At 59.8% G+C, this 15,978-nt stretch overlaps 3 protein-coding genes across 3 annotated transcripts; 1 reads left to right on the plus strand and 2 right to left on the minus strand.

Moving 5' to 3' along the window:
* Positions 1-2,875: 2,875 nt before the first annotated feature.
* Positions 2,876-6,262, plus strand: PLICBS_007343 (uncharacterized protein; the record flags this gene model as incomplete). Its single annotated transcript, XM_018320774.2, has 4 exons — positions 2,876-2,885; positions 2,952-3,572; positions 3,933-4,012; positions 4,073-6,262. The coding sequence occupies 4 exons, from the start codon at positions 2,876-2,878 to the stop codon at positions 6,260-6,262; spliced, it is 2,901 nt and encodes a 966-aa protein (XP_018180671.1).
* Positions 6,263-6,920: 658 nt separating this feature from the next.
* PLICBS_007344 (uncharacterized protein) lies at positions 6,921-9,176 on the minus strand (the record flags this gene model as incomplete). Its single annotated transcript, XM_018320775.2, has 2 exons — positions 6,921-8,532; positions 8,584-9,176. 2 exons carry the CDS (start codon positions 9,174-9,176, stop codon positions 6,921-6,923), a joined length of 2,205 nt encoding a protein of 734 aa, XP_018180672.2.
* A 2,919-nt stretch (positions 9,177-12,095) lies between these two features.
* PLICBS_007345 (uncharacterized protein) lies at positions 12,096-15,365 on the minus strand (the record flags this gene model as incomplete). The annotated part of the gene is made up of 3 exons (XM_018320776.2): positions 12,096-12,699; positions 12,757-12,848; positions 12,897-15,365. 3 exons carry the CDS (start codon positions 15,363-15,365, stop codon positions 12,096-12,098), a joined length of 3,165 nt encoding a protein of 1,054 aa, XP_018180673.1.
* Between the last annotated feature and the right edge of the window lie 613 nt (positions 15,366-15,978).

Consider the following 15,978-nt stretch of genomic DNA (forward strand, 5'->3'; position numbering starts at 1 on the left):
TGAGGCTGATGCGACCCGCAACAGGTTGGACAACAGGGCAGTTTGCTCCATTTTTATCGCTCTGCACCAAGCGGTCGTTGTACCAGATACAGTCCAGTACAGCCGGCGCCGCATGAACGACTATAGTACGTTACTGTGGGCGCGAGTTTACAAGTAGGGAACTGTTCCCTCGTCGACTGTTGCACTGCTGCTGTCGCTGCCGTAAGCCCTTTGCACGAAAAGCGGCGAGTCGAGGCAAGCTGCTGTGTTTGGCGCGCTCAGATGCTTTCAACGCCGCTTGCTGCACGGGCAGGCCTTGTCGGATTGACGTGACGGATGACGGATGGCCACTGGCCATGGTGCCGTGGTGTATGCTGCCGTAGCACTCTGGTGTTGGGCTCTTCGTGTTTTCTCGTACCGCCACGGGCCAAGCGATCATCAATGCCCAAAAGCAACAAGCTTCTCCAATTAATCATGGCCCATTTCCGAGCCGTCTCGACGCCGCACCGGGGGGCGGACGGGGGTGGCGAGAAATCGGACGCGACGAGCGCGAAAGGGGCACGGCATGCACGCCGGGCTTTTCGTCGTCGATGTGGACAGGGTCGGTGTCGTTGTCGTCAAAGGGCAAGCCATGCACGCCATTATAGGCAGGCAGACGGGCAACCGGCGATCCGGTCAGGTCAAGTGGGCGTTGGGGCGGCGCGGCGAGGCGAGGCAGGACGGCAGGGCAAGGAGTCCAGGGACCCAGCGCGGAAGCAGCGAGATGATGGTGAGGTGACGGCAGGACCCCTGGTGGCGTCGAGAGGCGCAATGTACAAGGTACGCCGGAGGGGCTGCCCGCGTCCGGCAATTCTTGCTGTGCCTGGAGAGGCGCTCGGTAGCAGGTACGCGGACAAAACGGCGGGCGGGTCGACGCGTTGCTGGTTGGCCGGCCCAGGGTGTGTTGGCCGGGTTTGGCTGGCAAGCCTGGCAAGCGTGGGTGGCCTGGTCTGAGGTGCGCCTGCCGCCCCAGGGCGTTGCCTGCCAGGGACTGCCTGCCGTTGCTGCCATTCTCCAGCTGCACCTGCCTGCCCGCGATGCGGTGATGCGGCGCCGAGGGCTGCGCTGCACCTGCTGCTGAGTGGATGGATGGACGCCCGGCGGATGATGGTGACGTCGGGCTAGGTTGTCTCTCCTGTCAGGGACCAAGCCTCGCCCCAAGCGCCCCATGGATCCCACCCGAAAACACCGGCCAGGCATCCAGGGCCCCTGTAATCATTCCATGGGAGCTTCGCAGCTCACCAGCATGTCAGGGCTCGCTCACCTCACCACGCAGTCCTGCGGAGCGAGCGGCGCCCGCCAATCTGGCAGCCACGCGCCCGCCGATGACAGGCTCTCTCGCTCGCACTCACTCATCCGCCTGCAGCGCTCCCCATCCTGGCAGAGCCCACTGACGACTGGCATAGGCCGCTGGCACCGCCCGGAACCGGGAACTGGCAGCCTTCACAACGTCCTCTGCTGACACGTCTGGCACACGACTGCCGTCGCTTCAGCCGCGCCCGTCACGCATTTTCTCGCCCGCCCCCGCCACGACCCTTTTTGTTGGGCTGCGTGAGGTGCTTGCTGGTGGCTTGCTTGCTTGCTTGCTTCCTTCCCGTCGGCTTGCTTTCCTGCTTGCTGCCTCGCTTGTTGACGGCGTCCACGACCGACGGATGCAACGACCTCCGACGACAAAACCGAGAGACGACCCATCCGTCCGTCCGCCCGTTCGTGCTTCGTCCTCCGGTGCAGCGGAACACGGTTCGAGCTGTGTTATACCGACCAAGCAATCCTGTACCGTTTTTAATCAGCGGCGTTCCATCGGCACACCCCCCCGAGCCGTGTGGCACTTTATTTTTTTCCTTTCCTCCCCAAGTGAGACAGCGTCCCTCCCTGCCGCGGCCGCGCCTCAGATGTGAGCCTCCCCCCCCAAACGAGCCCACATTTGCCAGCCAAACGTCATCGTGCCCCCACCGCGAACCCCAGAGCCTTGAGCACAAGGCCCCGTTGCTCCAGACACACAGGAGGAAGATTTCGCCTACGCGGCACTTGTACTCGTACAAAGCAATACCCGCCGGTTTTGAGCTCCAGTCGTTGCCAGCGTTGCCAGTCCCATACGGAGCCCCTTTTCCCGCGACCGCCCGACGACACGTCCGTTTCGTTCGCTCGATCGTTCGTGCGTGCGTCCGCCCTGCAGACGGACGAGACGACCAGCTCGACGGCAAGCGTAGCGCCCCCGGCATTGGAACGCAGGTACGTCTGAACCCTCAACTGAAAGTCCCGAGCCCAGGCGCAGGAGCAGGCGCAGGCGCAGGCAAACGCGTCCCCTTACTAGGCGCTACCCGCTCGCTCGCTCGCCATCCGTCGTGTCCGACGCAAAATCCACTCGCACTCGGGCTGCGCAGCGCTGCGCAGCGCATTGCTGCGGCTTCTTGGCCGCTGGATTCGCGTCCTGAGGTGGCACAACATGGGCCCGACTAGTCGTGGAGATCCCGTCCGCACTCTCCAGCTCCAGCTGAGCGAGGGCGTGTACTCATACTTGTGCGGGTGCGGGTGCGACTGTGGCATTGTGGGCGGCAGTCCTGTGGTCCATGTCTCGATGTCTGACGCGCATTTTCTCCCAGGATAGGCCCGTTCACTGTCCTTCCGACGACCCCGTGCGCCGAGCCGTGGGAAACGACACACACGCCCCCCCTCCTCCGCCCGTTGAATTCGGGGCCGCAAGTCGCTCTCTCTTGCTGCCGTGCAGGCCTTCAAGTGCCTTGCCTTCCATCTTGACTTCCTCCTCCTGTTGCTGATTCTGACATCGCTGCTCTGGTGTTTCCCGCTATTGCTGCATGTCAGATTTGCTCCGGGGCGGAAGGTCATGTTGCCCAATATGGCCTCGAGTAAGTCCTTCCGAGCAACTCTGCTCCCTTCGTCCTTCTCTTTTCCCACCCTGCGAACCAATTCAGATCCCGATCACCGATCGCGGAAGCTGCCTCGCCGCACCTCGAGTCTCGATCCGCTCAAGCAGCTCCATCTCCGCAACGCCTCCACGCCGTCGCCCGTCCAGACGCCCCAGACGCTGCAGGAAGAGCCAGTCTTCATCCACCCAAAAGGCAGCGACGGCCTACCGGGAGAGCCAGTGCCTCCTGGCACCCGCCTGCGCACCAAATCGAAGACCTGGGGCGCTCGCGTCTCCTCTCTCCTTCCTCCGCTTATATCGCCCAACGCAGATCCGAATCCTCAACCCGTCACCAGAAAGACCGTCATGGCGGCGCCCACAAGCCCGCCCGCTCAGCCCTCGCCGCCTCCGCCCTACGACCCTCGCGAGTCCCCGACTAATCGTCTAAACAAATCACCGCCGAGGTCTGTGTTACCTGTCGAGCCTCGTGGACATCCGAGCCCGCCCCGTGCGCCGCAAGGCTTGCCACCAACCCAGACCACCATGTCCTTGCCAGAGCTAGACATGGGCATGCTCTCTCTGTCGACGTCGGTAAAGCCGCAAATCATGGCACCCATTCCCCCTTCCCCCATAGCTCAAGACGTCCACCCAGAGCAAGCCCCGGCGGGTCTCACGGACCTCCAGAGAGGTGCACCTGCTGAAGCGGCACCCGCCACCAAGCAAGCAAGGCTTCAAAAAGGGAATCCTGAGTCGAGGCGACGAAGTGCTTCGCTGCAGCAGCATGCGGCCCCGCTCCCTCAGCCTGGCATCAAAGCGCGAGCGACCTCACCCATGCCAGAGGCCAGAGGTCGACGCAGCATTTCTGCCCAGACTCCTGCAATTGCCGAACCCGCCGCTGGATCACGTCTTTCAATCAGTCCTGGAAACCGGCGGTCCGTCTCTGCCGCCAAGGATGGGAGTCAGAGCCCTTCGAGGGGAAGGCTCCGAAGAAGTTGGCTTCCCGGTGGGGGCAGGTCTCGCTCCAATTCGGTTGATGTGCAAGGGGCAGGCAAGTCGTATGCATGGGTCATGTCCGATGAGGCTGCTCAGGCCGAGTACAACCCGTCCTTCCTCAAGAACGGGGAAAAGGTACGCTTCTCTCGTAACAGCTGCGCGAATAATCTTCCTAATCTGCTTCTCCCCTCCTAGGTTCCTGAGCTATGGAACGAGAGCGGCGCCGTGCTAGTCTTCCTGTACCCAAGGGGCAGCGGCTGCGGCCCCTCATTCAAGGTGCCAGAGTTTACAGTCAGCTCTTCCTACGTCTTCAACGAACTCATGCAATCCGAGCTGGGGGCTCTGGGTGGTGGTAGGAGTCGTGGTCGCAGTTTTGGGGGCCGTGACAGTCTCAGTGCGCAGGATGCGACACGGCTCGTGTCGCCTCCCATGTCACCGTCGCTGTCCGATTCTTCGAACTGCATGCGTCTCTACCTACCCGCCGCGCCCCCATCGGGCTCAGGACACCTCAGCGCTCCAGGAGAAGGTTCCAACGCGGAGCTCGACCGCTTGATTGCTGTACGGAATCTCTTCGCCTTCCTCACGGGCCAGCCTCTGGTGGGCACCAAAACGAGGCCGACCATATTCCAGGCATTCCTCGAGATTGCAGACTTGCTGCAGGAGTTTGGGTTCGCGGGCGTGGAGGGAGAAACGTTCGGCGACGCAGTCGATCTCAGCTTTGGCTTCTACTCCGAGCAGCTGGGCCTCGCAGACTGCCGCCACAGCCGCGAGAAAACGCTCGAGGCCCTCATCCTGGGAGAGCGAATGCGATGTCTGGATCTTTACAATGAAGCTTTCGCACACGCCGCCGGGAAGTATTCGGCCATCATGGATCTGCGGCTGCCTTTGTGGAGTCAAGTCACTCCTTTGACGCGCCAGCAGCTAGAACGAGCGCATCTCGATCTTGTCAATCGTCAACACAACGTCAACGAGCATCTCGAGCAGTTTGAGTTCCCCTCTCTCTTCGCCGGAATCGCCAACTCAACGTCCATCCCCGAGCTGAAAAACGTACGTTTCAAAGTCTGGAGGAACTCCTTCAACAAGATGCGCTCGTTCCTTCTCAGCTATTACAAAAGCACGTTTGGTAGCTGGCCACCCAAAGCTAGCAGCAAGAAGAATCCGTTTGCGGAGAGTGGTCTGAACAGACTTGTCCTCAAGGTTCTGTACTCGGACATGTGCGCTCTGTACGACTTGCTTGTCGACCGGAACAACCTCACGTCGAGAGTCATGGACGAGGTTCCCGCCATCTCCAGCGAAGCCGGCAAGATGACGACGTCTGCTCTGCGGAACATCATGTCGGAATTTGATCGATCCAAGCCACCCGTTCTGCCTCCCATGCCCTTTGATCTTCCGCAGTTGCCCTCCATGACGGCCATCCACGAAACCTTCAACTCGCTCTCCGCCAAGGACCAGAGCAGGTTCGAAAAGAAAATCAAGGAGCACGAGATGCTTCTCATCCTCAACAAGGCTTACAACTACGACACCAACACCATCAAGCTCCCATTCCTGGACCAATTCAAAGATTTCGAGATGCGAGAGAGCAGAGGCAAGATGTGCCAGGATCTGGTAGACCAGCGCATCGGCTATTGGATCTTCCTTTACGTTGTCCTGCAATCACTGCCCATGCTGGTCGTGGACGCACCGGATCTGAAGTATACTGATGGAGTCGAATACTTCATCTGCGAACCGCCGATGGGCAACCCGCCTTGGGTAGAGGACAGGCAAGTCCGCAAGATGTGGTACGAAATTGCGGGAGGCGGTGGCCGCTTGGTTGAACTGTCGACGGACGCCGTCTTGTTCAGCGTTGAAGGCACATATCACCGCAGCCACTGTTGGTTAGCGGCAAAGCAGTGGGAGGGCGTCGAGGGAGCACAGGCGCCACCCCCCGAGCCAGCCATGTCGCCCCTTGAGCCGCCACGACCGATCTTCCAGGGTGTTGAGGCCGCCATACCCAGCCCGCCCCCCGTCAGCGGCACGCCGGGCGGACCAGGCACGCCGTCGCCGCCCCCTGGAGGACCTCAGCCAGCACTGCGGCCGCGTACCCTGTCCCCAGGCATGAACCGCGCCAGCTCGGCATGGCGCTCGAGCATCGCCATGGGTCTGGAGCCTGTGCCGATGGAGCCACCAAACGTTTTTGGCAGCCGCAACAGGAGCAGTTCCCTCGGCCCTCGACAGTCCAACAGCCATCTCGGCGCCCGGAGCGTGTCAACGGGGAATCTAGTGGGCATGGCGAGGAGCGCAACGCCTTCACCCCAACCCGCAGCCAATACAGGGGCCACCTTTGACGACATTCTCGGCGAGCCGCAGAAGCAAAAGTCGAACAAGAAGAAGAGCAGGTTTTTCTGAGAACCGCAATTGGCGGCTTGAGGACTTTGACGGCGACTTGTCGCCGGGCCAACTCGAGTGTTGACAATTTGAAAGATGCATTCTGTCAGGAGTTTTTGTATTTGATCCTGGAACGAATCTAGACGAAGGTATGCGAAGCCGTCTGGGCTGGTAGGTGTCCCATTTTGCGCCTCTGCGCCTGGGGCCCCAGACATTTACGGAGCGACACGCATGGACATATAGACGATGCAGATTCGAGCGTTTTCTTTATCGCAGCTACCGATAATATGACAGACAATATACGCATCATCGCATTCACTGGGTCAGAAAAGGGCGCCCAGCACGTCGAAGAGGGATGTAAACAGAAAAGCGTTGTGTTATCAGCAATTCCACGAATGTGCATCACTAGCATGGGCTGTTTGCAGTCCGCTCCATCTTTTCGCCTTGTTTTGTTGGATCACCATGTCGACATGATTGCCTCCCGTCGTATTCGCACAGACATTAAGCATATTACACTATTTCTCGGGGTATATTCCTGTCCACCCATCCGTTGGCCCGGGGCCGTCTCAGACGAGCCCCTTTATCCCAAATTCGTGGCCTGTCGTGGTAATCGTCATCAGGGGCGTGCCTGGCCACCCATTGCGTCGTCGCCCTCTCCGCAGCCCACATCCCATGCCCTTCAGTCGAGCCTCACGCGTCTCCAGCGTCCCCTCTCGGTATGCCACCAGCTCTCCTTCTCCCTCCTGTCCGCGACGACGCCCTCTCTCCTGTTCCAGCTCCCGTCGCAGCCGTTACGGCTAGGGGTAAGTCCCTCTCCCAGATCGGACGCCAAGTCCGTAACGTCGACGAGCCCGCCCTTGTCATCCGAAGACCCAGGGTCGGGCACGAGGTTCAACTCGATGTTGCTCCCGACGGTGCCGACGTAGCTTCCTAGGCCGAACTCGTCGACGAGATGGCCGTCCTCATCCTGGACGGTGACTTGGAAGCGGAACGCTGTGGCGGCGTTGCCGCTGTTCTCGCGGGCGTTGTCGATGCGCGCCTGGGCGGCGAGGCGAGCGTGGTGGAGGCTGGTGCAGGGGCTGGGTACGCTGGCGAGCATGCCCGGCAGGGAGCTCGTCGTCGGCGACTTGATGAGAAGCTTGGTCGGGGAGCTGGGCGTGCTGAGGGAGCCTGTGGACAGGGACATGGTGCGGAAGCGGTCCCCTGGCAAGTCTATCCTGTCGACGGGACGGCAGAGGTCCTGAAAGATGCCCTCCGGGTCGTTGGGCGCCCTCAAGCTTCTCAAGGCGGGGAAGCCGCCGGCCGCAATGCTGCGCGCGAGGATGTCATCTGCGGCATTGACGCAGCTGCGATGGCTCGTAATGTCCCAATGCAACTTTGAAACGCTCGAAGAGGCGAGGTACGGCATCATCCATAGTATGAATGAATCCGTCTCGGGCATGAGCGGGGGAAACGACTGGACGAAAGCGAAGTTCGTGAGCGAGGTCAACATGGAGAGGATGCGAGCCAAGGCGGGCAGAGATGTCAGAGGCACGTGGCGAATGGTGAGCTTTTCGAGAGGCCGGCTGTTGGCACGCGTGGCGAAGCTAGAGAGGCCGTTGGAGCTGATGCCGGGGATGTTGGAGAGAGTCAGACTCTTGAGGCGAGGCAGAGACAAAAGATTTGTGTCACTGAAGGCGTTTGCGGGAAGGTTGGACAGATGTAGGTGCTGGAGCGATGGCAAGACAGTGAGGGTCCTCGCAAGGAGAGTATCTGGGCCGAGACTCCCGTCGGGTGTGCAGTGAATTGTGAGACTCGTCAATTTTGTCCATTGGCGGTGATGCTCGAGAAAAGAAAACTCCTGAGCGGGCGTTAGGCCCGCAGGCATTGATGGCTCGCACTGCATCAGACTCTCCAGGCTCTGCCTTGCCAGAGCATCCCTCGACGGCTCAATGAACCAGGTCATATCCTTGAAATTGGTGCGCGTTGACAGCGCGTGAAAGAGCTTTCTAAATGAGTGACTGTAGGTGAATATGGGGCCGCTCAGGCGTTCCAGGTTGGGGCATGCCATGACGAGCGCAGCAACGCTGTCCTCGTACTGTTCCAAGGCCGAGGGACCCTTCGAGGCAGACGATGTCGCTGCTGTCAACGCGGCCTCGGGGAGCGGCACTTTTAATGAGCGAACGCGGTTCGCGAGGGTCGGGTTGGCGCGTAGAGTTCGTCGCAGCATGGCCATGCGGGACCCCTGGGTGAGCTTGAAGCGTTTCTTGTGGGCGAGCGAGTCTGCTCCGACGAGCAAGACGTCTTCGTAGCTATATGACCCTGGTCAGAACGAGTGATGAAAAGACAGCTGGCTCACTCACAGGGCTCGGCGAGCCACTCTCAGCCACTTCCGCGACGTCAAGGAGACGTTGCAGGCATCGCGCATCCAGCAGGTCGCGCAGCTTTCGCTGCGAGTGTCGAGATGCAGCTCCTTGAGCATCTCGAGTACCACCTCGAGGACCTCGTCCGGCAGGAGTGAAACCATGTCCTCAGGCCTCGCCCGCGCCCGCAGATGCTTAATCGGCGCAGGCCGATGAGGGGCGACGATGCTGGACCTCCAGCCACTGGGATCGACGAATTCGGGGCCGTGGGTGCTCGGCATGGGGCTCCAAGAAGGAGTGCGTATTCTCGTGGGGGCGACCTCTCGAGGCCGAATCTTGGACGGCGATGAGTTGACGCTTCCAGATAGCCGTCTAGGCCGGTTCAGCGTGGCCGGCATGGAATCCGCGCTCCTCTTCCTGTCCGCCGAAGGTGTCTGCAGGCCCGGGTACATGGGATAGGCGGAGGTGGTGGCATGGCGGCTCGGCGGAGGGCCCGTCCATGTGGACGGAGGCTGCTCGTGAATCGAGTAGTGCTCCGGGATGGTCTCGAAGGACGGGAGGTGCATGGGCTTCACGGCGGCGGCTCGGCTCATGATGGGACGGAGGTGGCCCGCGGCGGGCAGGCAGCGAAACGTGGGATGTGATGAAGGTTGTGAAGGCGTTTGGCGAGACGCGGCTACTATGAAGTCGACAACAACAGCCGAGTCATGACGCCGTATTCGCGGCGGCGGTACGAGATGAGGAAGGATGGGGGCGAGAGCCAAGATGTCGAGGCGCCACGGGCGGTATTATTCGTTCGCGGCACAGCTGCTGTCTCGACTTCACTTGAGGTGCGGACAAGGGACCCGGGCCCTCGTCTCCACGATCCCCTGGGGCTCCTGACGTAGGCACCGCCGGTAAGGTATGCAGTCGGCGCGTAGCTTCCTGGTAGCGGGCGCCCGTCCGTGCTTGGCCGTTTGGCTGGTCTTGGGCTTCTGGCTGGGCGTTTTCTGGGCTGGACTGGAGGGGGGGCTGCTGGCCCGGAGCGCGAGGCTCGCAGGCCGGCCAAAGGGGCGCCCGATTTGTGGGCATTTAATCAAACGTGGGAGGAAAACGACACAGCATTTTCCAGCCGAGACATGGGACATGGCGGAGTTGAAGTGGGTGAAGTCGATTCTTTGCCCAATGCGGAAACGGGAAGGCGCGATGCGGTGCGGCGCATGCCTGGGCCAAAGCTGGCGCTTGTCGATCCAGGGTCATCCATCCATCCATCCCCCGTCGCCCCTTCCCTACCCTGAGAGCTTTGCTGATGAGGTGCCTGCTGCAGCTGCTGCTGCTCCTGCGAAGCCAAACACAATGGAGCGGGCAGGAACAGCCCACGTTCCTGACAGCTGGGCCCCCCTCCCCCCAAGCTCAAGCGCAGCCCCCGCCGCCCTGGCCTCCGCCTTGCCTCCGCCCGCTTTGCCCACGCTCGTACGACGACGGCATCGGCGATATTGGTAAACTCTGTCGCAAAGATGTGTTATTCGCGGGAGCAGATGCCTATGTCATCCATCGGGATATGAGAATGGAGCTTGCTTCCACGAGGCGGAAACCCCGCCCAGGGCCTTCCTCGGTCGTGCCGGCCCAGGACACATGCGCACTCGCCTTCGAGGGCGAAAAGAAGCCTGCGACACATCCGCTGCTGTCCAGGCCACGAAGCACCCGACTGCTCGGCCTGACCCCAAGTGCGCCTCTCTCCCACTGCGGCGGCTGCGTAACATACCTAGGTCGTCCTCCGCCTCCACCACGGTGGACGGTGAGGCGTCCCCCCAATCGCAGGGGCCACTGAGTCAACCAGACCCTGTGATCCAGAGCCATGGATCCCCTCCCCCCCATTGTCCTCCCGCCTCGAGGAATGCTGCGCCGATAATATTAGCAGCGCCGACCTGCCTGTCCGTCCGCAGCAGCCCGTGGCCGAGACACGGCAGCCCGCTGCCGCCGCCGCCACGACGCAAGGCATCGGGGCGGGCAGGCACACGACGGAGAGGGAGGAAATCCTCCGTATTAAATGCCAACAGCCCGCGACGACTCCCTTGGTCCTCCCTCAAGCGGCCCTTCAAACGCCCCCTTTTCCCCCTACTCTCGATGCAGCACTTACACGACCGCGAATCCAATATCTGGGACAGCAATCCACGGCCCGAGCTCTCTCTCCCCCAAGCGAAAGAAAGAAAAGAAAAATTGGTGAACCATGGATCGCCGCCTCGCCCGTGCAGCAGCCCCGGCTGCCAAATGCCCACGGGGCCGCCCACAATCAAACGGAATGGTGATGGGCCGCCTCGCCCAGGCGCCAGTGCGCTTCCCAATAAGCCACTGCCGTCGTTAGCGCTCATGAGGCTCAGCGCGCCCCTGAGCTGAATGCGACATGGACAGGATCCCATGGGAAACGTCAGTGCAACCCGGTTCGCTCCTCACCTTAGGAATCAATTTTTGCCCGCGCCAACCCGAATGTCCGTCCCGCATCGCTGCCGTCGCGACTCGCGAGTTCCCTGCCCCTCCTCTCCTCTCCCGGGCCCCAACGAATGGGCCCCCGACCCGATGCCCGGATGACCCGACCGACCTCGATCGGAGACATATTCGACGGTTTCTGCCCCCGCCCTCGTCGCCTCCACACATCCACAGCCCGCAGCTGGGAGGGGACCAACGACGCGCCAAGCCCGCTCAGCTGAAAAAGAAGGCAGCTTGCGTGAGGCAGTCTCATGGCGCTAGGCGCACTTCTTTGTCGAAGCGAGGCCATTTTCTTCATTGAAAGTCGTGAACCAAGTTGACAAAACGGTAGCGTGGACGTGCGTGGACGTGCTCATATCCATCCAGCCTCCACCAACATGCACGGAGGGCAACAACGCAACATAGCCCCGTCGAGTCTGCCTCGATGCCGGCAACCTCGGGATGTGCTTGCGCGGCGATGGCTTCCGACGCAAATAGTGCGAAGTTGTCAAATTGCACCTCCCGTTGGTCAGCTAGACCATGCCGGGCATAGTGGCGACAAGAGCCGGCGCGGCTTTGCCTACGTAGTAACGATGATCACCTCCCGATAGTATGCGAAATGTTAACACAGATTGGGAATTGCCAGAGGCCAATTTAAGACCGTTCGATAATACAAGTGGGATGTAGGTGCACGGTACCGACGCTAGGTCGCTGCAGCGGCTGTTTGCTAGGTAGCAAAGGCCAGATCCTTCATCTTAAGCGCTGAGCATCACAATGCCCAGCATCAATAGCGGCGTGGGAAATCGTGCCTGTCTTTCAACTCTCCTTGGCGCCTTTAGGGACTATTCTAAACAGCCTCAAGGACTCTGCAAACAGAGAGACAACGGCTCTTCTTCGCCCATGACATCTAGGCGTTTCGTTTGCATCCCCCCCCCTACTACCTCGCTAATCCAGGACTTGCGGCCTCGAATCCGCGGTGACTGACTGCATCCTCAAGAAAGGCAAAAAGAGGTACGCGCTCTTCGGCTGGCTTTCCTGCCAGATGCTACCCATGGTCTTGTCATATATCATTCCTCGTCATCAGAACCAGCAGCAAAACGGACGCGTCTCGCTGGTCGCGATACGAGAGCCAATTTCTCGTCTGTTCCGATCGCGACATCCCCTCCAGGTCCAACATCATGAGCCCTCTTGGTCCCGACAATCGCCACAGAGCTCCACGGCCCATCTCGGCCATTGGTCCCCCGCGTCGGGCTCTCTACCGCCACCAAGCCATCGTCAGGATGGACCGACCTGCCGAATCCTCGGCCGAAGACGTGCTGTCGGGACCGAAGTGGCGCCATCTGGGACTCGTTACTGCCGTCGGTGTCATCCAAGCGCGTGACCCTGGCGTTCTTGATCCAGTTGTAGATGTTTTGAACGTCCAGGATCGACTTGACTTGGCGGTGTTCGGCCTGTGTCATGTGCCTCTTCCTCTCCAAGATGACTTCGTCGATGCTGTTCTTCAACACGAGCGTTTCCACCGACACCGGCTTCTGCTGGCTGATTCGGCGAACACGGCCAATGGCTTGTGCCTCCACCTGCGGGTTGAGGACGGGGTTGATGAAGTAGATTCTCGATGCTTCGCGCATGTCCAGCCCAAACGCCGCCTGCGATAGGTCCATGAGAAGTACTCTAAACACGCGTTAGTTTGGCGGAGCGTCATGTCAAGCGCAACTCGGCTGATCTGACCTGAAGCGTGGGTTGTGGTGGAAAGTGTCCACGTATTGGGCTCGCCTCTCTGTGGTTATTCCTTTTGCATAGATCAAGTGCTGAATTTGCAGCTGTTCCAAGTCAGGAATTGTCTTCTTCATTGGCGAAGAGACACTCACCACGTCAAGCATGTTTGCCAGATACCAGGCAACGTTGTCGTTCTCGTAGAAGATGATCATCTTCTCTCGCTCCTGATGCTTCGTGATAGAGTCGATCAAGTACGAAAGCTTCGCCGAGACTGTGGACGTAATTGTGGTTGACCGCAGGGCTGTAGGCATGTCATCTACATCGATGTCGTCCTGTGGCTTCGTCGCAACACCGCGTGGACGCGACTTGCGCGGACTGTCATCGCCCAGTTTCGTGTTACCCGCAAGCGTCTCGGAGCTTTTCTTCTTTTTCTCCTTGCCGCTTCGCTCCGTGTCAGACGATTGAGAGGCGAGGATCTTGTCCCTTTCCTGTTTCCCTTCCTGGAGCAGGCCGCCGTTGAGGAGAGAGTTGAGCTTCTGTGGCTCAGTGATGGAATCGTACAGCAGCTTTTGAAGTGACTGAAGCAGGCTAGACGAAGTGCACACGGTGCCATCGTCTTTGCCATCCAGCGACCATGCCTGACCCGCCTTTGCAGGAAAATCCCGGACGCACACGGGCATTTCATGGAACTGATTGCTGAGCCCTCTCAGCTTGTTCTTGACGGCGACATGGCCCAAATCGATAGCCTCGCGGAGTAAGGACTCGTCCTCGGGGCTCACTGGCACCTTCTGCTCCCGCAGGAACTCTTCGGCTGTTTGCACGGCCTTGGCAATTTCATCCGACGCGAAGAACGACCCGCCAAAGAAGCTTGTTTGCTTGAGGTTGTGGACTATCTGAAGCAGGCTCTTGCGCTGTCGGGGATGGAAAAAGTAGTCCATGTCTGTCCTTTGCGACTGCACGGAGTTGAAGATGATCATCATAGAAAAGATGTTTAATGACAGTTTGTCCTGGTAGGAGCCGTCGAGGACGACAATTCTCTCGTCAACGGGCGGCAGCATGTCTTCCATTTCTCCGATCTGGTGGCGTATGATGAGAGAGTTTAGTGTTGATTTGAGGCAGTCCCAGCGCCCGTAGCTGCGAGGATTGTGCTTTGGAAGCAACAAATACGTGTCCCAGTCCGCTGGTGTATCTTCCACTTCCTGGAAGGTGTTGGCCCACGGTCGTGCTTTGAGGTAAAGAGAGGAGATTGATCCCAGTCTCTGCAGGTCTTTCTTTTCCATCTCCGCGGCTGATCGGTTCCCTGCCCCGTTTGTCTGTGGCAATTCATCGCCGATATGGGCGTGATCTGTGGTTTGGCGAGACTCATCGACGCCAAACAGGCCGTGGGACGGAGTACCCGTTACGATCCAACGTGACGAAAAGTGCATTAAGTCGAGTCCGGTCAGCAGGTTACTCCTGTGCCCAATCCTGGAATTTCCAAGCTTGTGGCCCTCGTCCACGATGCAGCGCTTGAAGTGCACAGAAGAAAGCGACTCATCGATGCCGCCCTGTGTCTTGACAATCTTCTCGAACTTGCTTTGGGAAAAAAGCAGAATGTCGTAGTCAAGGAGCTCCCTGGGCCTGGGCACTGGAGCATCCCCGGCTGCCAACACCAGTACCTTGAGCCCATCCGTGTGCTTCGCAATCTCCTGTCTCCATTGAAGGAGCAGGTTGCTCGGGACAACAATAACGGTTGCCGAGCTGAGGTATATCGTCTTTGGCTTCTGGCAAAATTCGCTGGCTCGGCGGGCTCCGCGTCGCACGTCCGGCAGAGGCCGCAAGTAGTAACCGGGGTTGCGCTGAAGAGCGGCGATGCAATGCGCATAGTCCAAATCTTTCGAGACCTGGAAGAAGGGCTTCCAAGGAGCAGCGTGTCTGGTGGCGCAGGAAGCCGCCATGTCGGCAAGAGATGCCACTCGATGACGCACGGGTGGGCGACCGCCTTGGTACAAATCTGGGGCTTCGGTAGGTAGGTCCTTGCTGGCCAAGATCAGAGACAAGCAGATGAGGGTCTTGCCCGAGCCCATTTCTTCGGCCAAGATACCGCCGCGGACTCCGTCGTAAACGCGCGGTTCCGATAGTACCGTGCCAGCCACAGGATCAATGTACCAGGGAGAGCCGTCATCTCTAGCCATCGACACCAGGCGAGGGTCCAGGACCTTTTCCGGTGACGCCTCCTTTTGCAGCATGAGGGCAGCAGACCTCCGTTGGTAGGGGTAGAGCGTCGTTTTTAAACCCCAGACTGAGCTGTCCAGCAGGTTGTACATTGCGTCTTGCACATGAGCCTCGTCAACCAGGCTCACATTGGGATCCGGTGGTGGGATACGGTTGAAGACTTGCAGCAGTGACATATCCTCTCTCGCACCGTCCTGACCAAGCTCCGAAAGTGAAGTCGGACTTGTCTCTTGACCTGGCCGCTGGTTCTTCCATACATCTTGTGAGAAGTCCAGCTCTCGGAGGACAGCTTGCCGGCATCGTATCAGGCTGGGAATAGATCGGTCCACATCGATTCGGTAGACGTCATCTGGCAGCAGATGCACGCAAATGACAGCGCCGGCATTACCGGTTTCGCACACTTGCATCTCTAAGCGTGCCCATCGTGCGTGAAAAAGTTGCGCAAGGTGCCGTAAACGTGGCGTGTCGAGCAAGCGCTTCTGAACGTGAGGAGGCAGCCGGCGATGCTCCGAGTGGTCGTCGGGATGAAGCGCTTCTGCCCCGTCCGCGCTGAGCGTCCACCATGAATGCGGGCTGCGTGGTGACCAAGTCTCATCAAATATATGGAGCTGACTTCTTGGAATCGACATGCGGCCGACTGGGATATATCGAGCTGGATCCAACTGCTTGACGCCGGTTTCACCCCCGGGTCGGCTGTGGGTGGCGGCCATCATCGAATCGAAAAGTCACCCTCAAATGGCGAAGGGAAAGACTAGTGTGCCATCCAGGTCATGGTCACTGGGGAGGAGAGCCCAGGGGTCAAGGTGGCGAAGCGCTGAATCAGAGATTGTGAGTGGTGCTATGCGAGAGAGGAGATGATGAAAGAGTTCAAGGCGGCGCGGATGCCTGTTGACAGTGGAATCGGCGGCAGAAGCTTAGCGCAGGTTACCGGCACTGTGCCTGATGCGCGACCCTGTGCGGGCAGTAGTCCGCGCACACCGTGCGCTGGAACACGGCTGCACTGGGCATTTTGCACGACAT

This window comes from Purpureocillium lilacinum (assembly GCF_023168085.1).
Source record: "Purpureocillium lilacinum CBS 284.36 DNA, scaffold_5, whole genome shotgun sequence".
Taxonomy (NCBI): domain Eukaryota; kingdom Fungi; phylum Ascomycota; class Sordariomycetes; order Hypocreales; family Ophiocordycipitaceae; genus Purpureocillium; species Purpureocillium lilacinum.